Below are 26,866 nucleotides of genomic sequence, written 5' to 3' on the forward strand. Positions count from 1 at the left end.
TATAATTATATGAGGAATAACTGACAATGCACCACCGAATCATTGAAATGAATATAGTCTAACTGTCTTATCTGTTAACTCATTAGATTATATCTTATTGCCTTGGCTCAAAACCACCAAAGTTTTCACCGATATCTCTCTTCTGGAGCTTCATCTTCATCTCTCTCTCACTGATTAAATCTGCTTCCAGATCAACTTACCTACAGAAACACGCGGTCAGTGAGATTTGAGGTTGGTTGATGTATTTCCTTGGAGACCCGATGAAACTGAGTTCAGAAATAGAAGAAATGGGTGTGAATGAGTTCTAGAGGAGGGTGAAGAAAGGAAGCAATAAGGGAGGAGATTTAAAACCAGATTCAAACCAAATATGCTTCTGATAATGACTTCTATCTCTGAGATTATTTTTTGGTGGCTGAAAAAATCAATTCAATTCAAAAATTCAATCAGTCAGACCTGATTTAGGTTGACAGTTTTGAAATGCATATACTAGTGAATACATGACTTCAAAGTGTGTGTCATCTGCTTTTTGGCTTGTTTGTTGTTTATTTTGTGCTTCTTCTGTACTGCACACCACTGGGTTTTGTTAAATTTGGCTATAAATTATCTTCTGAGGTTGTGTTTTCATGCTTATATGCATTAGTTTGGTTTTCTTGAGCCTTGTCGTGCCATTAGATTTGCTGCATACAAGAGATGTTTGAATATCTTTGCATTAACAAACTTGTTGATGACAGAATTACTAAAAGAAGTGATCAGTGATCTTACCATTTGGATTTTCTTTATAGCCTTTATGTGTATTAGTATAGCTATTTTCACACTTATGTGATTTTGGGTCTAGACAGACAGACAGACAGACAGACAGACTGTCAGTGAGTTACTGTTTAAAATTAATTAAATGTTTAATATAATTTCTTTAAGGCAGTTACCGCACATTCATTCAACCATTTTAAACACTGGAATACTGCTCTTATGAAAATGAACCACAAATAAAACCAAAAATAATTGCAGTTGTAGTTAAATCATAGTAACCACAAATTAACCCAGGTTTTGCTATACTAATCATAGCTTAACCATGGCATTTGTATAATTGTGGTTATACAAATGGTAATCCACAAAATAAATAAATATGCTAAATAAATAAAATAAGAATAAATAAGTGACTGAAGAGGTAGTTGAATGAGGTAGTTAGCAGACCAATGCTGCACAAAGTTACCCTGCTTCATTCTTTACATTAATAAATCATAAGCTCATCCATGAACATGATTTCTGCCTGAGTCCCGTCGGATTGCATCGGCTGTGGGGATGAACACCACAACTCCCATGATCCCACACTCAGTCACAGCTTCATCTAACTACTCATTTGTTGTTTGTTTTGAATATGTATTGTTACAAAAAAATAAATAAATAAATGAAACAAGAATTTGTCTTGATTGAAAAATAAATAAACAAAGAACCATCTCGAATAAACAGCTAGAAAAATTCATTTTCCACTGATTGTTCAACCCAATATTATGCTGCGTTCCTGCCATGTCGTAATTGACCTCGATTTCACATCGTGACACTCTACTTGGAGCTGTTCACATTATGGTTGGGCCTAGAGACGATCGCACATACTCTTGGAGTGGCAGTACTTACCAAACATTTTACAAAACTATATGTTTGTCAGTGGTACTGGGGATCTGCAAATCATTCACCATTGTCCTAGTGTAGACAGACTTTAGCTGATGAAGCGCGGCACCACACGACAACTTTCACATCGTCGCATCAGCTGAAGCCTTTCTACACTGAACGCGACAAAGCAACCATTGAAAATCATTTGAAATTTGTGTCAGCACATCATTTACATTTATGCACTTAGCAGACACTTTTATCCAAAGCGACTTACAGTGCATTCAGGCAAAAAATTATTATTATTTTTTTTTTTACCAAAGCTCTACCACTGAGCCACAGAAAGACAGTTTATATTACTTCATAAATAGAACGCGGCAGCAGGGATTTGTGGTGTCACTCCGCGCTGTGTCCAGTGTAGACAGCATCATTTGCTGTGTTTAAACTTGGCATTAACATGCAACCTGTATCCGGATGCTGTCCACATACACACTGAAAAGTATAAACACATTTCTGAACGGATTGTTTTCCAGTCAGCGTGTCCTGGTCCAGAGGTAGTCGAGGATGCATTGTGATCAGATCTCAGTGTAATGTCAATGCAATTCAGCCATCTGCATACACAGGTCGACATCAAGCAAAACGCCGCCCCATCTCTCACGAGCTACAAGAAATAAAAAGATGGAGAACACCTGTGTGTAAATAACAAAAAAATAACCAAAGAAATTACAAAGATGATTGAAGATAATAATCAATACTCTACCCAGATCTACCCATCAGTGTTGATTGTGCTCATCCACAGTATATTTTCTGAAATAGTCATACAGAGCTATCCAGTCTGCACACAGAAGATATCAATATATATTTTGTATTCATTGAAAGGTCAAACTTCTTCATATTCATATTCAAAAGATAATTTACAAGTACAACATATGTAAACCTTAGTCAAAGTGATATAGTATAAAAGTTTAACTGTACCTCGATGAAAGGACACCAATGGTAAGGAAAACAAAAGCATATAACATGAAGAACTCGTTTGAGAGACTGTTGGAAGAACAGTTGAACTCGTAGAGACAGTATAGACTATAGATCTTGCAGTAAGCAGCACATGGATGTTTTCGTCTGAATGCAGCTCAGGTGTCGCGTGCTAATCACATGCATCTGTGTTCCTCAAGTAGACAGAGTGCTTCTGCAATACACGAGAAAGACAAGGAAACCAAAGGACTCCACACAGGATTTGTGTCCAATACAGAACACAGAGTATAGTTTTATTTTATAGCTCCACCGAAGGCCAGTCCAGATGGCTTTCATGTCCAGACTGTTACGGTCATGGAGTAATTCCAGATCTCCCAGCAGAAAGGACTCTCCTGGACTAAATGTTGCTGAACTTGAGCGTCTGCTGTACACTGGGAAAACCACCTGTAATCATGCAGATGAAGTGTGGCCAAGACTCTACATAGGTGATCAAGAAATTGCCTCAAACCGTAAAGAACTTGTCAAGCTTGGGATCACACACATCCTCAACTGTGCTAAAAAGAGCAAATGGAGAGGTGGTGCAGAGTGTTACACTGGCATGAACATCACATATCACGGCATTGAGGCCCACGACTTACCCTCTTTCGACATGAGCATCAACTTCTACCCAGCGGCCAAGTTCATTCACAGAGCCCTTAGTTCTGGAGGAACGGTTCTTGTGCATTGTGCTGTCGGGCTGAGCAGATCTGCTACGTTGGTGCTGGCCTACCTCATGATTTGGCAGAACATGACTTCAGTGGAGGCCATCAAGACCGTGAAGGACCACCGTGGCTTCACACCGAACCGTGGTTTCCTACATCAGCTCAGCGGTCTGGATAGCATACTCTGTACCAGCCGAAATGTAACATAAAGCCACCTTTAGCATCTAAATTTCAACCATTTTGGCCCAGACCTTTACCTAATGTGTTGGTATTGCAGAAAATGAGAGCAGAGCATCTTTAGATACAGTAAGTTTATTCCAGGTGTCCTTTTGCGCTCAGTAGAAATGCCTTATTACATCAGGACCTCTAGAAATGTGTGTAATTCCTTATTCACTGTTAAATGTTCATATACGTTCCATGTGTCCACTCACTGAAATATTGAATACCATAGAGAATGATGTGCATGCTTTCATTAAATTGAGAAGGAATGCTTAAGGGGGCCATTCAAACTCAATATGTTTTTGTATTTAAATGCAAGTTTAATTAATGTTAGGTAAAACATTTTAGCCTGAATGCACTGTAAGTCGCTGTGGATAAAAGCATCTGCTAAATGCATAAATTGAATTGAATTGAATTGAATTGAACTGAACTGAATTGAACTGAATTGAACTGAATTGAACTGAATTGAACTGAATTGAATTGAATTGAATTGAATCGAAAGATTATCCATGAGATATTAGCGAGTAAATTTGAACTTGAAAAATGTTTTAATTTAATAAATTTATCAAATCCAAGTAAAGTAAGATTTCTGAACATTAAAACAGAAACTTCTAATCCGACCCTAAATCAGAAAAGTTGGGATGAAAGAAAGTTGAGATGCTTCGTAAAAGGCAATACATTTTAGAGTCTGATTTGTTAATTCTCTTTAACATTTATTTAGTTGAATAAAGTACAAAGAAAAGATTTCCAAAGTTCTTGCTTGCCAAATAAATTGTATTCTATAAATATAAACAATTGTTGATCTTGATGGCTGCAACATACTCCAAAAAAGTTGGGACAGAGTTGTGTTAGACACATCTCTGTGTGACATCGTGGGTAACATCAACTTTCCATTTAATTTCAATGCTTAATATTTTTACAATCAAATTATTTGGCTAACCTCGCTTGATATAATACTTAATCTTCTCAACAGTCCTTGGTCGTCGTTATTTACAAATCATTTCCTGAGGCCTAGGGCAGTAATGTATTCATCGTACACTCACCTCAGAATGTCTGTTACTGTTTCAATTTAGGTGAAAAGCCAACAAAAGGCTATTTAATGACTTTAATGACCAACCTAGCCACTTATATAGGCATGGAAACATGCACTGCTATAGGGCAACGTGATACTAAACGAATGATCACTTTAAATAAACTTGAATCCTTTTTGTGGTGTCCTTACATTAATGCACCACTAGATGGCACTCAAGCTTCTTGAGTTAGATATATCCATAGGAAATAAGTGAGAAGAGTAAAAAAGTATGCTGAGCATGTGCATGTACGTTATCCTGCTTGTTCATGGTGGTTATTAAAGTTTACTAAGAGGAATACACACTTTTTTGCTTCTTGTCTACATGAAGACTTAACACATTCCCCCCCTATAAAGATATAATAAAGTATTGCACAAAATACAGAATATTGTATGTACAGAAAATGGTCTGATAGTGTTCCTGTAGCTCAAGTTGTATAGAGCATTGCAAACGCAAGGTTGTGAGTTCAATTCCCAGGGAACACGTGTTAGGTAAAATTGTTAGCTTGAATGCACTGTAAGTCGCTTTGGATAAAAGCGTCTGCTAAATGCGTAAATGCAATGTAATGTAATGATTGTTTTAAGAAGCAAATATGTTCTAAACTTGTGGTAAAGCATCCAGCAGTAAAGCATTACAGGTTTAAACATTACCTTCATGCTCATTATCGCTAGCAAACCTTTGACAGTCCAAAGACATATTTATAATTTCAAACGAACATGGACCTGTTTATGTGTATATTTGTGGGTATAATTCCAGTAATAGCTGAAGGTATGTATATTTCTCAGATTATTTTCTTCAAATTACACAGCATACAATTTGTATGATTAATTATGTCCCATTTTATTCTCTGCAACAGTATCATTTAATGTTTGGGAAAAAAACTACTTTATTTTGGTTTTTTTTTTTTTTTTTTTTTTTTTTTTGCTATAGAGGCTTAAAATGAGTTTGTGCCTACATATGTATTTCTTTAATGTAGTATTTGTACCTGATGGTAATGAAAAAGCATCATCATGTATCCCACTTCAGTAATGATTATGATCAATGCATCAATATAATTAGTAAATATTAAAAGCAGCTTAAACTGAATCTTTCCTGTTTAACTAGTGATTTTGCTCAATGATTCTGCTTGATGTTTTTAGCTTTCAGCAGTTGATTTAGATTTCTATCCACAGCTCTTATTCTGGTTTATTTCTCATTTCATATAGTGGAAGATTTTCTGAATTTGGTAACACTTGAATAATGGTCCATTAGTTAATGTTAGTTAATTCATTAATTAACATGAACAAACAATGAACAATACATTTATTACTGTATTTATTCATCTTTGTTAATGTTAGTTAATGAAAATATAGTTATTCATTGTTAGTTCATGCTAATTCAGAGTGCATTAACTAATGTTAACAAGCAAAACTTTTGATTTAAATAATGCATTTAGTAAATGTTGAAATTAACATCAACTAAGATTAATAAATGCTGTAGAAGGATTGTTCTTGCTTAGATCATGTTAACTAAAGTAGTTAACTAACATTAACTAATGGACCATTATTCTAAAGTGTTACCCAGAATTTCTGCCCCTGGCATGGTGTGCAATTTATAATGTCAGTAAACTATATTGCACTGTGACCATTCACAATTCCAGACTACTTCATAAATTACCCATATGTTATGGAAATTATAGTTCTTGTTCTAGTACTGTAGCTTTACAGAAAAAGATTGAATCTACCTGTCTGGTTCACAAGTTCACCTTTACGTCTAATCTGATAGCAAATAGTAAGCATATTTTGGCGTGCTGTCCTGGGGGAGGGCTCCAGGCCGGAAACATAGCCCGAACCCGAAGAACTCCCCAAAAGAAGCTTAAAAGGAATAGGACAGCAGCCAGAGAGCTAAATTTAGTTGCCCCTCCAAAATATGCATGCTGAGAAGAGAGAAGGCGCAGAGCAACTAGTTTTATGCCTTGGAGGCCTCTCACAGCATCTGAAGGGGACCTGCAACTCTGCTGAACCAGACTGGAGAGCACTGTTTGATGCTGAATAAGCAATGAAACATGACTGATGGAGAGATTCTCACTGAGTCCGAAGGGAGCTGCGCTCTGCTGCACCAGACAGGAGAGTCCCCCTTGCAACTGGATACTAGGTGTGATTTGATGTGTCGGATGGAGGGCTCTCACAATGACCGAAGGGGGCCTGGGAGGGGGAGCCCCCTTTTTTTTTTACTTTATTTTGTATTTTTTTTACTGATCAGGGCTTCATGGACTGCCTTTATGTGGACTTACTCATACATGATGTAACGTTTAAAAGTGACTGATGACCAACAACCGAGGGCCTCTATCTGATTTTTTGAGAGCTGACCAACGTGGATTTAGATTGAACGTTCCGTTGGACATAGAGTTGGACATAAGAAAAAAATAACATAAAATCTAGGAATTTCTGTGAAAATCTGAGAATTGATGGTATTAGGTACAGGATGCGGTTCCAGAGTGGCAGGATTCAGTGGAGTAGGTAGAGGGGCCGCTGAGAATAGAGTATACTGTGGTTTAGTTTGGGTAGAAGTTAGAAGGAAGATAAGGAGGGGCCATAACCATTTGTGGAGGCAGCCTCATGCACGGATTATCCCCTAGTGCTTGGGAAAGCCCATAGGAAGAGGAAGAGAAAGATAGAAATAAGGGAGGAGGCCAGTATGCTTGCGTTGCTGGTTGAAAATGCCCTACTTGACCATTGATGGGGAAAAGGAAAAGTGGAATGTTAAAAGTAAGGTGGCTGAGCTTGAGCGACTAGAGGAAGCAGCCTCACGCTAGCATCTAGAGCCAGAGATAGAGTGGAAAGAAATGGAGGTTGAGAAGCCACGCCAGTGGGCGATGTTGCATGCAGCGCAGCAGCTGAAGGTGCTTCAGTGATTGGCTGAGAGGAGGAGGCAGTGCTGTGTGAGAAGCGTCTGAATCTGTGGCACGACCCAAACTTGCTGCATCTTGAAGCTCGAGGAGAGCCGGAACTTGATCTGGAAGACAATGTAATTTTAAATGAAGTAGGGAGCTATGAGGAAGAGAAGCATGGGCTGCAATTGTCAGCAGAGGCAGCCTGACGTTTAAATCATCTTCTATGGGAGCAGGAGGCCATTGAAAAGAAAAAAAAGGTCATTAGAAACGAGAGGAAAAGCCTGAGATGAAGGCATTTTTCCGGCGCTTTCCGCGATTGTGCAGACTAAGCCAGACCGTGCGCTAACGTCACATCAGGAAACACTCGCGTCCTAAGATCAGTTGGATGTGGTTGTGTACAAGAGGTAAAAACGATATAAATACTGTTCGTTTTCTTACACAAACCGCTCGTTTCGTGTCTTAGGTCATCAATGTGTACTTACGATGGGGAATTGTTTAATTTGGACTTCTCTGTGCATGCTCTTTGAGGTGGAGACCATAGACCTCCATTATACGAGTAACAGACAAGAATGGTTTGACCTAAAAATATCAAAATGGAAACTACTGCGGAAACAAAGGCACCTACATCTTGAATGCCCTTGAGGTAAGCTAAAACATATAAAACATAACAAATCCACTTTCCGATCAGATTATATATTTGCATGGCCGAATAATACAGGGATATAAGGGAAGAAGTTGGAAGTCTCGCCGGTGGAGGCAAGGCTAATCCTCATTTTGGAGAGTGTGTGGCTGGTCGAGCATTGCGGTGGCTGTGATAAAGCCTGGAGCTCGTCGGCAGTGTCTGGTGGAAAAGGAGTAAGCCTAGGGCTTGCAAGTTGCAACGGAGGATACAAAAAATACCCAGTACAGGTCTTGTCGTTGTACAGAAAATATTTGGCTCTGATATGGCCAAAGGAGCAAAACCAAATGCTGAAAAACTGTCATAGGACAGAGGTTGGAAGGCTGCATATATACAGTATACACGTGTTGTGCTAGTTACGATGGTTAGCTACATGATATGCACCTGTGCCAAATTGGTGGATTTTCTGATCGTGCTCCTCCCGAACCTTGTTAATGAAACGTAATTTTGCTGCCATGCCTTCTGTTTTTTTCAGGTTGTATTTCCTTGTTACATGATTTGACCAGCTTTAAAACATTTTTCATAAAGGAAGTAAAAGTAAATGTGGCATCATATCATGAACGGTTAGTTTGTGAAAAAAGTCGAACTCTTTCATATGTTTATTTTTTTTTTTTTAAGGAAAACCACCATAAATGCTTTAATATGTCACTTATGATCTCAGTAAGTTTGCATCCATATACATTAAAAATAAACTGTAAAACAAGCTTTAATTTCTCTCTCTGTTTTCAGCATTCATTGTGCATGGTCCTGCTGGTCCTGTGGTTGCTCTTCTGGGATCTTTAGTGGTTTTGCTCTGTTACATTGATGAACTCTTATTAATGGGGGATCTGAGGGTGGAATGGATAAGAACAGACTCAGAGACACTGGTTCATCTGTATCAAGATGGTGAGAGTCGACCAGAGGTCCAGCAGCAGGATTATCATGATAGAGCTCATTTCTTTACTGATCAGATTCAACATGGAAACTTCTCTCTCTGTCTGGACAACCTGAGAGCTGAAGATGAGGGACGATACACATGTAGAGTTTACAGTCAGCAGGATTCTGGTGAAACTGTGGTTCAGATAAAACATGGTGAGTGAGAGTCACCTGAATTCTCTGCTGAAAATATAAATCACATTGGATGTATATTATGTAATGAAATTTAAATATTTTTTATTCTCTCAGAGTGTTTGCTAGTATCAGGATCAGATCGGTCTATATCTGCACATGATGGTGAGGACGTCACTCTGAACTGCTCTGTAGACTCTCACATTAAACCTGAACACATTGAGGTTTCATGGATAAGAACCGATGGAGATATTCTGGTTCTGTTCTTCCAAAACAATAAGACTTTACCAGATTCATCAGATGAGCAATACAGAGACAGAGTTGAGTTCTTCACTGCTGAAATCCCCAAAGGAAATTTCTCTCTCAGACTGAAGAGTGTCAGAACTGAGGATAAAGGAGTTTACATGTGTCAAGTGTTTGCTGGAGGACTTTCAGCCAATGTAACTGTAGAACTGGAGCAACTGGGTGAGTCGACAAACAAAACAAATAGTAAAAGAACATTTATTTGTGCTATATCTAAATAGACAAAATTTTTGGCAGTGGCATATTTCATTAACTCTGCCCACAAATCATATGAATAAACTGCTTTGCATATGGTATGAACATTATCTGTCATTATTTATTTGCATTTTGGTGTATGAGCTGCTGTTTTTTACTATTTATACCAGTTTAAAAAAAGTTTCTATTTAAAGATTTAAAAAGTAAAGAACCAATATATTTTAACATTTAACTAGCTGCTGCTGATAGCTGTAGGAATTAATTTAAAGATTAAATTGCAAACCTCCTGATTATTCCACTATAAGAAACAATGACTAAATACACCAAGTTGATTCTGTGCAGTTATTCCTGATGTTTGTGTTTCACAGGTTTCTCTTCTTGGCACATAGCTGTGTTATTTTTCTGTTTTGCTGCTGGATCTGGAGCTGTGCTTCTGCTCTGCTCTCTGATCTACTGCAGATATAAGAACACAGGTAGGACTGTGCTCCGAAGGGAATTGTTCCTATTTTTGTGATTTAACTGTCTATTTCACTGTAAGTGTTTTATTAATTTAATTGTGATTTATTCTGCATCTTCTCTCAGTCACCAGCAGCATAATCATGAATCTTCAGGTTTCTCTGGTCTTTTGTCCAAACATCTGTATGCTATTTGCCTTCATGCTTTGGGGCTTTACTGAAGGTGAGAGCAGTAGTTTAGTGTCCTTAGTTATATTTGTAAATATAAAAAATAATATTAATATAATCTTAATAATATTGTAGATTGTGTTGGTCTTCTGTTCATAATAATGTTTCTCATCCCTGACTCACATGTTGGTGCGTTGTGTTTGTGTGTAGTATGTAATGGTTTCTAATTTTTTTGTCACACATTTGTGTCATTTATGACCTAAATTCCATAATTAAATATTCTTTTCCAGGATCTCTGCTTGAGACGGTCACCTGCTCTGCTCTTTATCTTCTGAGACCTGTAATGTTGATGTGGGCTTTGCGCTATTTGAAGTGTCTTCAAGGTATGTTAGGATTTAAAGTCTATTTCGTTTTTTAAGGAGATCAGTAAATGCATATTGATGGTAACATGCAGTATTAAGTCTTAGCATTATAATATTCTTAGTTATTAATTGTATTGCTGTTAAATACAGTAAAGGGTCAAATACTGAAGTACAATGACTTATTATTGTTTTAGTTTTTTCAAACCACAAAGTCAAGTTTATTTTCTGAATATGTTCTTGGCAACAATAATGTATGTGTCAAGAAAGTTGTAGTTTTTGGTGGAAAAAACAAACAAACATTCAAAAAAGCATTGTTCAACCCCCAACCTAACCCAAAATTCAGAAGCAGTTGAACATACTGTTATTGTGACAGACTACATTAAGTAAAGCCATGAGTCTTGTTTGAAAAAAAAAGGGTAATAAAAATATGTTTTTGTAAAGTATGAGTATGTTGATAAGTATTTAAAATGAACATGTTTTTTTTTATTTCATCTTTTTAATGCATGTCTAAAAAATCTAGTAATAAAGTATCCTTGGGATCTATTTGTCTGCATGGTGGTGCACAAACATGCTTCAGTATTTAATCTTGGGTGTAAGAATATGTGATATATCTGTCAACAGAGAACAGCATAATTTAGTCAATCAGGACAGGACTAACATAATATAGTACAATGCAGTGCATTACTACTTTAACAAATATATATACATTTTATGTATTAAACCCCTTCTTTCCACAGACAATCAAAAATCATGGATCAGGTTTTTCAGAATAACAAAAGAATATGCTATTCTCACAGTCATTGTTTATTCAGGTGCGTACATCCACATTTCACACAACAGAAGCCATGTTTATTATTCTGACATATAAAGTATTTTATTAATGTCACCTGTTTTGCTAACTTCAGTAGATTTGTCCAGAATTCAGCTATTAAATCTTATCCACTCCGTCTTTAAAATCCTGTAAACATGAACTCTGAAGTCAGCAACCCTGAATACTCAAACTGACTGAAAGACAGACAGAACTTACAAGTGTCTAATACATTCTTCATTTCAAAATCATCAGATTACATCCTTTTATAATTTATACTTTATTGCACGCATACTGTTGCCCTAACTTTCATTAATTATCATAATGTACATGTGATCTCCTCTTTCCCTGGTTCAGATTAAACTGGTATGGCTTCAATGACAATTGACTGAAAAACACTATTCAGTTCACCATGTTTACATATGTTCTTGCACAGGACATCATGTATCTTGTGTGATATTTAATTTAGTTTTATTATCTCTTTCTATAGTTGTTTTTGCATATGGCTGGAGAATTCGTCCACATGATACAGACAATAAACAAAGTATATCCTCAGGAATTTGCTTTGGAATTGTTGTGCTGTCTAGTCTTTTCCTGAGTAAAGGTAAGGGTTTCTGTATAATTTGAGTGGCAGGCTAAACACAGATTTATTATGTTTAAAAATGTAAATTAACAAAGCTTATGATAATATATACACCCACTGGCCACTTTATTAGGTACACCTGTTCAGTTGCTTGGTAACACAAATTGATAATCAGCCAATCACATGGCAGCAACTCAATGCATTTAGGCATCTAGATGTGGTGAAGATGACTTGCTGAAGTTCAAACTGAGCATCAGAATGTGGAAGAAAAGGGATTTTAGTGAATGTCGAATGGATATTGGTGCCAGACGGGCTGGTCTGAGTATTTCAAAAACTGCTGATCTACTGGGATTTTCACACACAACCATCTCTAGGGTTTACAGAGGATGGTCCAAAAAAGAGAAAATATCGAGTGGCAGAAGTCTGGACAGAAATGCCTTGTTGATGTCAGAGGTCAGAGAAGAATGTGCCGACTGGTTAGAGACGATAGAAAGGCAACAGTAACTCAAATAACCACTCATTACAACCAAGGTATGGAGAACACCATCTCTGAACGCACAACATGTCAAATCCTGAAACAAATGGGCTATAGCAGCAGAAGACCACACCGGGTGCCGCTCCTGTCAGCTAAGAACAGGAAACAGGAAGTTCACACAGGATCACCAAAATTGGACAATAGAAGGCTGCAAAAACATTGCCTGGTCTGATGAGTCTCGATTTCTGCTGCGACATTCAGATAGTAGGGTTAGAATTTGTTGTAAAGAACATGAAAGCATGGACCTTTCCTTGTCTCAATGGTTCAGAATGGTAGTGTAATGGTGTGTGGGATATGTTCTTGGTACACTTTGGGCTCCTTAGTACCAATTGATCATTGTTTAAACACCACAGCCTACCTGAGTATTGTTGCTGACCATGTCCATCCCTTTATGACTACAATGGACCCATCTTCTGATGGCTACTTCAAGCAGGATAATGCACCATGTCAGAAAGCTCAGATGATCTCAGACAGGTTTCTTAAAAATGAATAGGAGTTCACTTTACTCAAATGGCCTCCACAGTCACCAGATCTCAATCCAATAGAGCAGCCTTGGGATGTGGTGGAATGGGAGATTCACATCATGGATGTGCAGCCGACAAATCTGCAGCAATTGTGTGATGCTAACATGTCAATATGGACCAAAGTCTCTGATGAATGTTTCCAAAACCTTGGGGGGGTTGGGGTCGGGGGTATAAGTCATTCTACGAAAGCACTGTATAACTGATATAGGCTTATTTTTTTATTATTTTTTTTCCTTTTTATTCAAAACAATTCCAATATGTGTAGGTAAACGCGTTTTGCACCTTTATAGATTGCTATTTGATCAATATATGGAAATGTAGTGTAATCTATTAACTACACATAAAAACCTGACTTTTTACTTAAGCGCCATATCATGCCATAAAATATTTTTAATACGACTGAATTTGCATTTAATGTAAATTTTAATAACAATATTGTAAGATTTTAACACTTTCATTTCACAGAGAGTAAAGAACATTTACATTATCAAAAAACATTTTCATTCAGTCTAGCCAGAGTTCAGGCACTCTCAAAAACTCCCATTAAAATCACTGAAGCACTTTACATTATGAAACGAATATCTTACTTACATTCGTACGCACATTTGCACTTTTTGTTGTTTCTGATGAGAGAATTCGCTAAATAATTCAGTCAGCGAGCAAGTGAACAAAACACCGCATTTCAGTGATGACTCTTCTGGACGTCTCTGATTGGCCATTGCATCCATAAGCGCAACAGAATAGTTTCTGATTGGTTATCATGAAGCGTTGTACGAACGCGTCTGTCTCTGGCTCAGCGCCAGCCAGCGAACGCAGATTTGAATTTAGCAGCTGATCCTGTGCACTGAACGATCTAATCACACCGCTGTGATTGTATCAAATATATAAAAAATATTATTCTGCAATTTTTTTTTTTTCGTTTGGAAGCTGCATTTAAAATCCACTTGGCTCAGAAATCTGAGGGGGCACGTGCCCCCTCACTTCGAATGGGCACGATGCCTCTGCTCGCTGCTTATTAAAGACAGGGATGCAAAGCAGCAAACAAACATGCCAAATATTAAAAATTAAAGGATTGCAATGCATACAAATTTTTTGTAGGCTAATTATATATATATATATATATATATATATATATATATATATATGCCTACTTGTCATAATGGATAGCCATCGCATGTGTAAGAATTAGGCTATCTATTTGCTCGCATACGAGCAGCTCCGTTTCATCTCAGAGATGCATTCTGTCTTTGCGTTTGCCAAATTCCGCCGTGTAAATAGGAAAACTGTCATGACACGAGAGCAACTGGCTCTTAAAGGGAATGGAAGATGAGACTCTGATTGGTTTATTGCAAGTTACGCCCAAAAAAAACACCCATTACTCATTAAGAGAATAGGGACAACCCGTTTAGACCATGCGCCTGGGCGCGCCAACCGTTTTTCCATCGTTAAAATAGCAAAAGTGGATTTGGACACACCCTGTGTGCACATGTGCCATATGCTTTACACTTTGCATTTAGATCGTTAAAATAGGGCCCAAAGAATTAAAGCAGTTATAAAGGAAAAAGGGGGTCCAACCCAGCACTAGCAAGGTGTACCTAATAAAGTGGCCTATGTGTGTGTGTGTGTGTGTTTGTATGTGTGTGATACATGATCACATGTGTCAGAAATCCGCCATCTCCGTTAGGTCTTCTCAGGAGTGGAACACCATTCCGTCATCAATCACAGATATCAACACATATAGCCTTTTTTGATCACATCTGAAACGTTGGCTTATTAGTAATCAGACTTGTCAACAATAAAGTTTTGCTTTTGCCCATTTGTGTTACAGTTGTGAATTTGTGTCTTTTCTTTTTTTTTGTTTTTGATTGATGTTGTTAACCGTAATTACCGTATTATTGTAAGACCCTGCTAATGCCTGTGTGTATAATTATGTTGATTTTTAGAACTTATTGTAGTGAGATTTTACATTTTCACAATTCTCGTCTAATGCAGCTATGCTGTAGCAGACAAATATAGGTGTTTGTACATGCAAACTTTTAAAATTGTACTTTCCTTAGAATGCCAATGTACAACTGGTAAACAGGACTACAGATGAAAATTAGCCATTGGCTAACTTTAGCATGTTACAGGCGTACTATTGTTAATATGTATTGTCCTGATAAAAAAATTAAAAAAAAACAAAAAAAAAAACACACATTACAAATGGGTTAACATCATGTGACTAAGCCAAAAGAGACTGGAGACATTTAAGTTGACCAATCAGCAGACCACAGTCCCACATCATGATAATTTGTATTTGATTCCTGTATTTCAAATTTTTCCATTCATACTTGCTTTCATTCTTTTTTTCTTTCTTTTTTTTAGGTTTTGATGACTTTATATTTTTTATGTTGTCATTTTTGTTGTCTTTTTCCCAGTTTTTCCAGTTGATGTTCTCATTTGGATTTCCCTCTTCAGGTAAATAGATCCCTTCATAATTATTAAACTTTTTTTTCTGTGATAAATTTCACCTTAATGCATAACTACTGTATTTTTAGATTGATATGTAAATTGACTCAATTATTTCAATAATAGATCCACAAGAAAAACACCTCTGATACTCTTATTTCAGTGATTTTAACATTGAAACGTTTAGATCAATGATATGATGTGTTTTAATGAAATATTATTGACTGTTTTGTTTGAATGGGAAACTAATTGACTCTTATTTTCTTATGATAGAGTTTGTTATTGTGGTATTTGTTCAATCACTGATGCTGTGCTGTATACCACTTTTATCTCTTCTGCAAGCAAGATTTGAATGTAAGTACATTTTAAAGTGCAGTACATTCTGATTGTTTTGAAAAGATGATGAAAGATTGCTTAAACACCTTTGAGAGCCGCTCCTGGGACGGTTCAGAAACGCCCTGCAGATCTGTACAGAGTGGAGCACGAGTGAACCCGATCATTCCTTCCTACTAGTTTAATGGAAATAAACATGACTGAACATCTCATGCCTCATGTAATTGCTCAGTCAGTGTTTCAACCGCAGAAAGACATCAACAACACGGTGTGGAAATAAAATGTGTGTATATTATATTATATTATATTATATTATATTATATTATATTATATTATATTATATTATATTATATTATATTATATTATATTATATTATATTATATTATATTATATTATATTATATTATATAAATACTGGACATGACTTGATTTTTATCCTTTGGTTGTTGATTGTATTCTGAAAAGTGAGTGAATTAATTGTTCGCAGAGAAAACAAATAACATGTATTGAGAACATTATAGGTTACATTTTTATTTCATGCTAGCTTTCTAAATTTTCAGTTCTTGTATGTAACTTGTGAAAGCTAAAGCAGAAGGTCATCATTTCTTTCACAGGTCTTCAGCGCAGATGGATAACAATATTGTGGATAATAATAGTAACACTCCTCACAAATCCTAGTGATTTATGCTCACCTAGTCATATTGGAGAGAGAGAAAGGTATGCTGTCTTATATATATATATATATATATATATATATATATATATATATATATATATATATATATATATAGATATAGATATCTATATCTATATCTATATCTATATCTATATATATATATATATATATATAGATATATATAGATATATATATAGATATGTTGATTTATTTCACTAATTCCATTCAAAAAATGAAACTTGTATATTATATTCATTCATTACACACAGACTGATATATTTCAAATGTTTATTTCTTTTAATTTTGATGATTATAATTGACAACTAAAGAAAATCCCAAATTCAATATCTCAGAAAATTAGAATATTACTTAAGACCAATACAAAGAAAGGATTTTTAGAAATCTTGGCCAACTAAAAAGAATGAAAATGAAAAGTATGAGTATGTACAGCACTCAATACTTAGATGGGGCTCCTTTTGTCTGAATTACTGCAGTAATGCGGCGAGGTTTGGAGTCGATCAGTCTGTGGCACTGCTCAGGTGTTATGAGAGCCCAGCTTGCTCTGATAGTGGCCTTCAGCTCTTCTGCATTCTTGAGTCTGGCATATCGCATCTTCCTCTTCACAATACCCCATAGATTTTCTATTGGGTTAAGGTCAGGTGAGTTTACTGGCCAATTAAGAACAGGGATACCATGGTCCTTAAACCAGGTACTGAAAGCTTTGGCATTGTGTGCAGGTGCCAAGTCCTGTTGGAAAATGAAATCTGCATCTCCATAAAGTTGGTCAGCAGCAGGAAGCATGAAGTGCTCTAAAACTTCCTGGTATACGGCTGCATTGACCTTGGACCTCAGAAAACACAGTGGACCAACACCAGCAGATGACATGGCACCCCAAACCATCACTGACTGTGGAAACTTTACACTGGACCTCAAGCAACGTGGATTGTGTGCCTCTTCCTCTCTTCCTCCAGACTCTGGCACCCTGATTTCCAAAGTAAATGCAAAATTTACTTTCATCAGAGAACATAACTTTGGACCACTCAGCAGCAGTCCAGTCCTTTTTGAAGCGAGACGCTTCTGACGCTGTCTGTTGTTCAAGAGTGGCTTGACACAAGGAATGCGAAGCTGAAACCCATGTCTTGTATACGTCTGTGTGTAGTGGTTCTTGAAGCACTGACCCCAGCTGCAGTCCACTCTTTGTGAATCTCCCCAACATTTTTGAATGGGTTTTGTTTCACAATCCCTGTCCAGGGTGCAGTTATCCCTGTTGCTTGTAAACTTTTTTTCCACCACATCTTTTCCTTCCTTTCGCCTCTCTATTAATGTGCTTGGACACAGAGCTCTGTGAACACCCAGCCTTTTACAATGACCTTTTGTGTCTTGCCCTCCTTGTGCAAGGTGTCAATGGTCGTCTTTTGGACAACTGTCAAGTCAGCAGTCTTCCCCATGATTGTGTAGCCTACAGAACTAGACTGAGGAACCATTTAAAGACTTTGCAGGTGTTTTGAGTTAATTAGCTGATTAAAGTATGGCACCAGGTGTCTTCAATATTGAACCTTTTCACAATATTCAAATTTTCTGAGATACTGAATTTGGGATTTTCCTTAGTAGTCTGTTCTAATCAACAAAATTAAAAGAAATAAACATGTGAAATATATCAGTCTGTGTTTAATGAATGAATATAATATTTAAGTTTCATTTTTTCAATGGAATTAGTGAAATAAATCAACTTTTTGATGATATTCTAATTATATGACCAGCACCATATAATTTGTGATTATAGCTATATAATTGCTAAACTTAGAGTACATACAACATTTTGTTTTGTAAAATATTGATACGTGTCAAGACATTGTAAGACATGTAAAGTGTCTTTTTTAATTGCAGAGTACATGGAATGGATGTGTGTCATTTTTTTTCTCGAAGTGCTGAAGATAGCTGTGGTCTTTGAGACATCTGTGCTGAAACGTATGTTGAAAGGTATTATCATATCATCATTACCATGCTTGTGTGCATGCATTGTCTTTTATTACTCCATAATATAATTATAAAAGTCCATGACAATATGGTACTAAGATGTAGAAATTAGATATCTGTGATATGTCTTAAATATGAAAATGTAAAAATGAATCAATGAGAAATTTTACACTTTTACACTAAATCAATGCTGTTTGTAAGAAAAATGTATAACTCATTTCTTAGTTAATTTAGTTCATATTAAGGGAAATTAAGTTATACAGATATACTGTACTCCTTATGCGCTTCCTGAACAGTACATTGTTTTAATTTCTTAATTGTCACTTGTACATGAGTATGAGGGTGAGTTTTGCAATAAACAGGAGACTGAACTGTGATGTCTGAAAGTATCAATGACTACTCAGCCCCCCTACAATTTTGTGATTAGCTCCATAAACCTTACATGAATTCGTGATCAGATTAATTTAAATGTATCATTATGACTGATCCTTTTATTAAAAAAAATAATAATTAAAGGCTTATATATTATAATTTTCTTTTTAAGAATGTTCAAAATTCTATTTGAACATGTAGTACACGTCAGTAGATACTAGATAATATGTTATGAATATTTTTGTTAGTTTAAAACGTGGCCATGTTTTTTTTTATGTTTTATTTCACTGTTTAGGCAAATAAAAAGTGCATAGTGCTGCTAATTTTATTTGTTGGCTTTTGTAATGTATTTTGTAATGTATTAAAATGTATTTTAAAAATGGCACATTTGCAAAAGTATTCAGACACTTTGCTGTGCTACTTGAAATTTAGATCATGTTCTTGTTAAAAAAACAAGCTTACCTCTTTTTCACAAACATTTTTTTTTTTTTTTTTACATTTTTTAATTAGATGTGTAGTCCTTTGCATTCGTTAGGGAATGTAGAGTTTATACAGAGTTTGTAACACACAGTAATGTTTTTGCCATATATCACCTTAAAAGTGCAATGATTTCTGTAAATCCATTATTATTATTATTTTTATTTTATTTATTTTTTTTCAAAGGTTGGTCTTTTTTCATTTATCCATCTTCAGCCATTAGTTCAATAAAGAAACATGTTGTCACTGTATTTTTTATTACTAAATCCACATTCTCTGCTCATCCATTTGACTTTTTGTTTTGTTTTAACAGAGGAAGAACGTTCAAGAGTCCAGAGACGACGACGGCAGACTGAGACGAGTCAACAAGGATCAAATACATGTAGTTATTGACTGCTAAATTCTACTAGTTATTGTCTGTTAAATAAAACACTGTTTGATGTTTGTTTTTTGTATCTGTGTGTTATAGTGCCTCTGTAATGAAATCATGTTCATGTTTGGAGCAGTTGGTCTTGTTTTGTTGAACTCTGTTACACTGACAGCAGAACTGATCCTGAAAGCACGTAAGTGAATATCTATCATTTCTGAAAATAATTGTTTGTATTTCCATATTTGCATACAGTATATGCATTTGTGTATGTGTGTATAGCCGTTTATAGATATTATAGAATCTTTTAACATAACACTATTTTATATAAGGTGGAAACCAATCTGAAAATGAACAAAGCACAGCAGGAAAACATTTCACAAATATTAAATATTGCTTTACCAATTTGCTTTCAAATGTCCTGTTTCTTTCTCTTCTTTGTTATTCTTTTAATTCTTAGGAAATGGTGAGCGTGTCATGAAGGATATGAGAGTCATTGTCTTCCCTTCTGAAAGTGTTTTTGTCTTGTGTTGGCTGATTTTACAAATGCATGCTTACTGTAAGTGTCTCTATAACTTTTTTTTTTTTTTTTTTGCTTCTGCACTGTGATAATAAGCCAATGATGATAAGGCAAAATTGACAGTATAGTGACACAGAGAAAAATATTCATATCTAAACTCAAGGAACATTCGGTCAAAAATTGGTCAAAAGCCATCAAATCTCTGTTCAAAATACTTATAGAATCTGATTTATTTGCTGTGATTATGACTTCAATAATTTGATTCAATTGATCATTAACATTTTAAACAACTTTCCCCGTAATGTCTCCTGTCACATAGTGAGGAATGTTATAACTGGGTAAGTTCAGATTTTTATTCAGCACAGTTTGTACTGTATGTGTAAATATGCAGAACATTCAGCTGTGTATGTATCAATGTTTAATCTGTAATTCTGTTTTAAAATACAGATCTAAACACAATCAAGGGAACTTAGATCAAAGAGTTCAACTCATGGTAATGTAATAATTATATATGTAATAATATATACAACCCGAATATTTATGTAACATTTAAAACAAATGAGAAGTGTGAAAAGTGTCTTAATTTCTATCATTCATATGTGTACATGCAGTTCAATAATAATAAATGTTGAGAGTGCTTTCTAATGAAGCCTCCAAAATATATATATATACAGTACAGACCAAAAGTTTGGACACACCTTCTCATTCAAAGAGTTTTCTTTATTTTCACTGAAGGCATCAAGGGCTATTTGACCAAGAAGGAGAGTGGTGGGGTGCTGCGCCAGATGACCTGGCCTCCACAGTCACCGGACCTGAACCCAATCCAGATGGTTTAGGGGTGAGCTGGACCGCAGACAGAAGGCAAAAGGGCCAACAAGTGCTAAGCATCTCTCGGGGAACTCCTTCAAGACTGTTGCAAGACCATTTCAGGTGACTACCTCTTGAAGCTCATCAAGAGAATGCCAAGAGTGTGCAAAGCAGTAATCAAAGAAAAAGGTGGCTACTTTGAAGAACCTACAATATGACATATTTTCAGTTGTTTCACACTTTTTTGTTATGTATATAATTCCATATATAATTCATAGTTTTGATGCCTTCAGTGTGAATCTACAATTTTCATAGTCATAAAAATAAAGAAAACTCTTTGAATAAGAAGGTGTGTCCAAACTTTTGGTCTGTACTATATATATGTGTATATATATATATATATATATATATATATATATATATATATTCTTGAGTGAAGGTAAGGGTTTCTGGTTTGAGTGACAGGCTAAGTAAGCACAGATTTATTATAACAGTTTCTCTTGTCTTCAGTTTTCATCATCATTACACAGTAATTGAGCATAGAGTTAATTCAGTCAGACCACGTTTGTGGTCGTGTGGACGTGTACCAATCCAATCTTGACACCTATCACCTGCAGTCTATTTAAATTCCCATTCTTCAGTGTCTCTTCCATCGCATCGCTGCTTGCAATTAAGTCCCTCCTCCAACCCCAACTCCACCAACTGAACCTGTAATCCGATCTAACTTTGTTCTTTCTTTACAATCTCTTCATTGGAAGCAGTCTCTATCACATTTTGTTTAGAACTCATGTAATTGTGAATTGTAATTATATATGCTTATAATGGTTCTGTTCTGTACCCCAGGGGGGTTTGTCTTGCTGCTCTCCCTGCTCTGCCCAAGCATGGCTGCATGGACAGGCGTGTGGAGTGTTGCCCAGAACATAACCATACCGCCAACACTTAACTGTATGCAATATAATTGTCATAAACATACTTGACGGAAGTGGTCCTGATTGAACTATGTATGATACATGACATTATCTTATGAGCCTCAGTGCAAAACCATTTGTTGGACCTCCGTCACCCCTGTCCTCCAATCTGAACCTTTGTGGTGAAACTGTTGTTTAAATAAAACTTAAAACGAGACAAGTCATGTAACTCGAACATATGAGTAAACAGATTGCCTTAAAAACACAACAAATAATGTTAACTCAAACTGTTTGAGGAAGTTTGAGTTTAGTTTAAGTTTTAGTAATGAGTAATCTGAACTTAATTCAGGTGAGTTCACTTAAAGAAAATATACATTTATGTCAGTTCATGCATTTCTCTTTCCTTCAGTGAATTTGTTTGTTAACAGCAGCTGTTCATCACTAATGCTCAATCAGCACTTAATTACTGTACTTTACTGCAGAGTTTTAAAACTTGCATGGTTTAAGCCAAGGCAATTGGTTTAGTCAAAAGGTTTTACAGTGCACAGAAAGGGACGTGTTTTCTCTGATGTCTGGTGTGTGTGTATGGATTGTATGATGTTGTCTGGCGTTCCTGTTAAACAGAAGCTTGAGTGTGTGAGAGTGTATCTGGACTGTGACAGAGGAACAGTGTCATTCTCTGATCCTGTAACTAACACACATTCACAACCACCTTCACTGACACTGTCTTTCATTTCCGCTTCCTCTGTGAGGATCTTTTCAGTCAGGATTTAGTAAACGCTACACCTGGATTGTTTGCTATCATCTTTCCCAGTCATCATGTTTCTAATATTTAAACCAGATCATGTGATTAAGGATGTTGTTAATCTGAATATCAGCAGCACTACAGTCTTTCAGCACTACAGACACACAGAGATATCGCTGAACGTCTGGTGGCAGTGAATGCTGGTGGGAACTGCTGCCGCTGCTCTTTAAGGGCATTTGGATTGTTTGATGGTTTTAATATTGCTGTATACCATGTGTAGGGACGCAGATGGAATTTAGTAGTCTGTTTCTGATGTGTGCTTTACCTTGAATAAATCAAATCATTGTCCATAATAAAGTCGGATATGCCAATCCATTAATTGTCCATTTGGCATTGCAAATAAAAAAATAAGGAAAATATAACTTTAAACGTAACTTTGTTTCTTCATTAATAAACAAGTATTTCATTTTATTCAAAAGTATTTCATGTCTCTCTTTGTGGCACTGTTTTGACGCGGGGTTGGGATCAAGGGACGGGGACGTGTACAACATGCCTCCCTTGAAGTGACATCATCGGTCCTAGACGCAGCTCACTGATCCAGGCAGGGGGACAGGGTTTCATATTTTTTTGAAGCACCCCTGGGTGCCGCCATTGGCTAGCGGACCCCCACCTGCTGTTAGCATTCCATTGACTCCCATTCATTTTGGCATCACTTTGACAGCGAATAACTTTACATCTGAGGCGTTTAAAGACTCCATTTGTCCATTCATTATTTCTAAAGAAACACGAAAATTTATAATATGTCCCATTACCTTGTATCTTACGTTGTGGCCCAGTAGAAGCAGCTTTTGTAAAAATAGGCTAACTATTGCGACATATCCTGCGACTCTCTGTCGCACAGTAGAGAAATTACCATATGGACAGGAGGAGAAGCTCGCAAGCAATCTTTTACTGTCTATGAGGAATCTCACAGTTTAATCTCCTGGTTTTGAAGGTGAAGATTCATGAGAAGATTAACTTTATTCACTGTGAAACTTTAGATAATGTTTCTTTGTCATGTCTCTTGTAATGACTGGCTTCTTATTTATGTTGCGTGTTCTAATGAATTTGAATGTATTGCTGTTTTAATTACACTATCTCCGCAAATGTCTTTTATTATAGTTGCAGTGTATAGACCACCCTCATCCGATATTTCATTCAATGATCACTTTAAAAACTTTTTTAAAGAAGTGGATATACGTAAAGAATACCAAAAAAGGTTACGAGTGCGTTTGAAGAAGAGTTTGGACAGATTGACTGGGTATCGCTTTTATCTACTGAAGATTTGGAAAAAGTGCTTAAATGTTCATAGAAAGAATAACCTACCAAGGATTTTGGAAGAGGTATGGATGCTCATGAAAACGTGTGCTAATGTTCAAAAAAAAAAAAGCTATAAAATCTGGTTTACGACAGGATCGACTTCTGTTTAATAGCTTAAGAAACAAGGTGGTTAAGACATTACGGCAGGCTAAGGCACACTATTTTATTAATATTTTAAATTAGGCTAAAGGAACTGGCAAAAAGGTGTGGCAAACTAACTAAGAAAGAATCTAAATCATGTACTAAATGTTCAGAAATAAATCTTGAAGGAAGAATACTTAATAAACCTGAAGAAATTATAGATACTTTTAATAATCATTTTGCTGACTCAGTTCAGAGATTGACTGATAAATTTGCTATCAGATATAGAGAACTTAACTCTGTTAACTCAGCAGAACCTGTTTTTGATTTAACAACAGTATCAGACAATAAGATCCAGAATGTTATAAAAACCTTGACAAACTCATACGGTAAAGATATAGATGGTTTAAATTGTAATAAAAAAAAAAAATAGCTGTGAACATTTATCGTTATCTCGACATAACCAAAGTCGTTTTCTTGTTATAACGACTTAATTTTCTCGTGATCTCGACATAATGACAGTTTTACCTACTGTTGCTAAAGTCACAAACTCAACTTTGACATGCATCTGATAGACAACCAGTCGCTCTTACTGTAGCCTATATTTCTACAATACATAAATAAAGGCTTATCAATCACTGTTGATATTTCCAGAGACAGTACACCAAACTTTTTGTTTTTGTAATTAACATGTTTAAATGGTCAAAGCAACAACACCAGAAACACAGGCGGAGCGCCTGCAGAAGGATGCAGAACTATTCTAAGATCTTTTAGAGCTGCTTGGATTAAGATCACTTTTAATTTTCCCTTTATTTGATATAAAATTTTATATAATTTGTAATTTTAGTAGTCATTACATGCCTTGACAGAAATCATGTGCATTACAAGCTTCAGTTTGAAAAGAGCGGATACGTGTGTATGTGTAGAGAAAACAAAAGATTACAACACTATAGAACAACACTGAATTAAATTAGCATATACCCTTTACATATACATCACATTTCTCATCAATATGATTAATAATAAGGAAAAGAGGCACATCACAAATAGCTACGTCGTTAAATCCCCTTCCTACTGTAGATAAACAGAACATCCCCGCTGATTAACTAACAATCATGTGCCTCAAAGAAGCACAAATAAAGATATAGGTGCAAACACAATACAGCGACGTCAACCTTGGTTTTGATAAGCAGTAATTTTAGGACACAGAACGCGTTGGTGAAACTCATGTATCTAGCAAGAACTTAATACACAAAATAATCACATTGATTCAAGCATCTAAAATTTATGAATTAATTAAAGGTCAGTAATGAACAATACTGCACTATTCTATCCCAAACGCGTACAGTAAAGTGGACATACAGTATTCAACACCCCATCAGTTATATTCAGGTCTATAGTGCCTCGCCTGGCCTTTTTCTCTGAGTCTGCATTCTCCGCTGCGCTGAGGCGCCGTAAAAGCATCGCTTCCAGCGGATTCCGGAACCGTCTTCAGCTCAACCGAGCTCGCCGGTTCGCCCTGCTTCACCGCCCCCCCCTGCATCGCTTCCCGGTGGGCAGCGCCCGCTGTTTGCCGGCACGTCGTCCGAGGAAGTCGATCTCAGGGCCGCGTCGGGGGAAGAGGACACGCGCTCTCTGCTAGCTTCGGGCAGTGAGGGCTGGGCGAGCTCCGAGGATCTCGCGCCTTCTGCTCAGAAGCCCAGCAGATGAGCTGACATCGAGAAGGAGCCGGGGCGAATGCTCGTGTTGGCCGCGATGAGTCTCGGCCGCGAGTGGTTTGCACCAGCGCCCCCCCTCTCGTTCCCGGCTGGATGGTATTTCCTTTTCGGATGAGCGTACTTCTCAAAGCCCGCCTCATTTCTTCCTGAGCTTCACGAAGAGGTGGCGAAGGCTTGGAACGCTCCATATTCAGCAAGAACTCGTTCGTCTGTCTCACTAGCATTCTCCACACTGATGATGCTAAAAACAGGAACTACCACTCACTTCCGCCAGTTGAACAGGCAATAGCGACACACCTTTGTCCACCCTCTGCTGGACGGTGGCAAAAGCGGTGTTGCCATCTAAAGCCTGCTGTGTGACGCTGCGTCGGCACTACTAACGATGGCTGCTTCATCGAAGCGCAGGTGTACGAGTTCCGCTGTGGCCGAGCTCTCACCCAAGCGCGCCGCTGTTTCAGTTCCAGGAATTGTGACTGTCTCAGCGTTTTCTGCAATGCGCAAGCCTGCACAGTTGCCCGCTTGCCTGCACACAAAAGCCGTTATCACAACAGCATCAGCAACGCAGCTCGAGACCCCCGTTCTCGCTCTACCGGCCGTCGCCCCGCGCCGCGGGGACCGCGGCAGAGGATTACGGTGAGGCCGGGAGCCCCGAAGCCATCCTAGGAAAGCCATCTATGCATGCTGCATGACGCTGCGTCGGCACTACACACGATGGCTGCTTCATCGAAGCTCCGGTGTACGAGTTCCGCTGTGGCCGGGCTCTCACCTAAGCGAGCCGCTGTTTCAGTTCCAGAGATTGTGACTGTTTCAGCGTTTTTTGCAATGCGCAAACCTGTACGGTTGCCCGCTTGCCTGCACACGAAAACCGTTATCACGGCTACCAAGATATTTCCAGAAAAAGGTGTAATATCTGGTGTCCCGGCCACGGCCGATGGTGCTATAAAAGTAGTGACGATGCCCACTGCTCAGTGCCCATCTCCA

General features: G+C 37.1%; 2 protein-coding genes and 2 long non-coding RNA genes across 4 annotated transcripts; all 4 read left to right on the forward strand.

The window, feature by feature from the left end:
* The first annotated feature begins 2,902 nt into the window (after window positions 1-2,902).
* Window positions 2,903-3,688, forward strand: LOC132148683 (dual specificity protein phosphatase 26-like). Its single transcript, XM_059557383.1, has one exon. It carries the CDS (start codon window positions 2,903-2,905, stop codon window positions 3,485-3,487), a length of 585 nt encoding a protein of 194 aa, XP_059413366.1. The 3' UTR covers window positions 3,488-3,688.
* A 5,197-nt stretch (window positions 3,689-8,885) lies between these two features.
* On the forward strand, window positions 8,886-11,844 carry LOC132149620 (butyrophilin-like protein 2). Its single transcript, XM_059559011.1, has 7 exons — window positions 8,886-9,189; window positions 9,283-9,630; window positions 10,032-10,136; window positions 10,246-10,341; window positions 10,577-10,669; window positions 11,386-11,460; window positions 11,554-11,844. Exons 1-7 carry the CDS (start codon window positions 8,937-8,939, stop codon window positions 11,610-11,612), a joined length of 1,029 nt encoding a protein of 342 aa, XP_059414994.1. The 5' UTR covers window positions 8,886-8,936; the 3' UTR covers window positions 11,613-11,844.
* A 3,630-nt stretch (window positions 11,845-15,474) lies between these two features.
* LOC132149624 (uncharacterized) lies at window positions 15,475-16,544 on the forward strand. Its single transcript, XR_009435045.1, has 3 exons — window positions 15,475-15,555; window positions 15,820-15,900; window positions 16,493-16,544. It is a non-coding gene; the product is annotated as an uncharacterized LOC132149624 (long non-coding RNA).
* Window positions 16,545-18,437: 1,893 nt separating this feature from the next.
* Window positions 18,438-20,760, forward strand: LOC132149622 (uncharacterized). The gene is made up of 5 exons (XR_009435043.1): window positions 18,438-18,534; window positions 19,694-19,943; window positions 20,208-20,306; window positions 20,587-20,605; window positions 20,715-20,760. It is a non-coding gene; the product is annotated as an uncharacterized LOC132149622 (long non-coding RNA).
* Window positions 20,761-26,866: the final 6,106 nt, after the last annotated feature.

Source organism: Carassius carassius, chromosome 9 (assembly GCF_963082965.1).
Source record: "Carassius carassius chromosome 9, fCarCar2.1, whole genome shotgun sequence".
Taxonomy (NCBI): Eukaryota; Metazoa; Chordata; class Actinopteri; order Cypriniformes; family Cyprinidae; genus Carassius; species Carassius carassius.

Excerpts from the sequence above, each read along its gene's own strand:
- LOC132148683 (XM_059557383.1), top strand. The coding sequence starts at position 2,903 with ATGGCTTTCATGTCCAGACTGTTACGGTCATGGAGTAATTCCAGATCT.
- LOC132149620 (XM_059559011.1), top strand. The coding sequence starts at position 8,937 with ATGGGGGATCTGAGGGTGGAATGGATAAGAACAGACTCAGAGACACTG. Across the intron at positions 10,137-10,245 it reads CTGCAGATATAAGAACACAG|TCACCAGCAGCATAATCATG; the intron begins GTAGGACTGTGC and ends ATCTTCTCTCAG. Across the intron at positions 10,342-10,576 it reads GCTTTGGGGCTTTACTGAAG|GATCTCTGCTTGAGACGGTC; the intron begins GTGAGAGCAGTA and ends ATTCTTTTCCAG.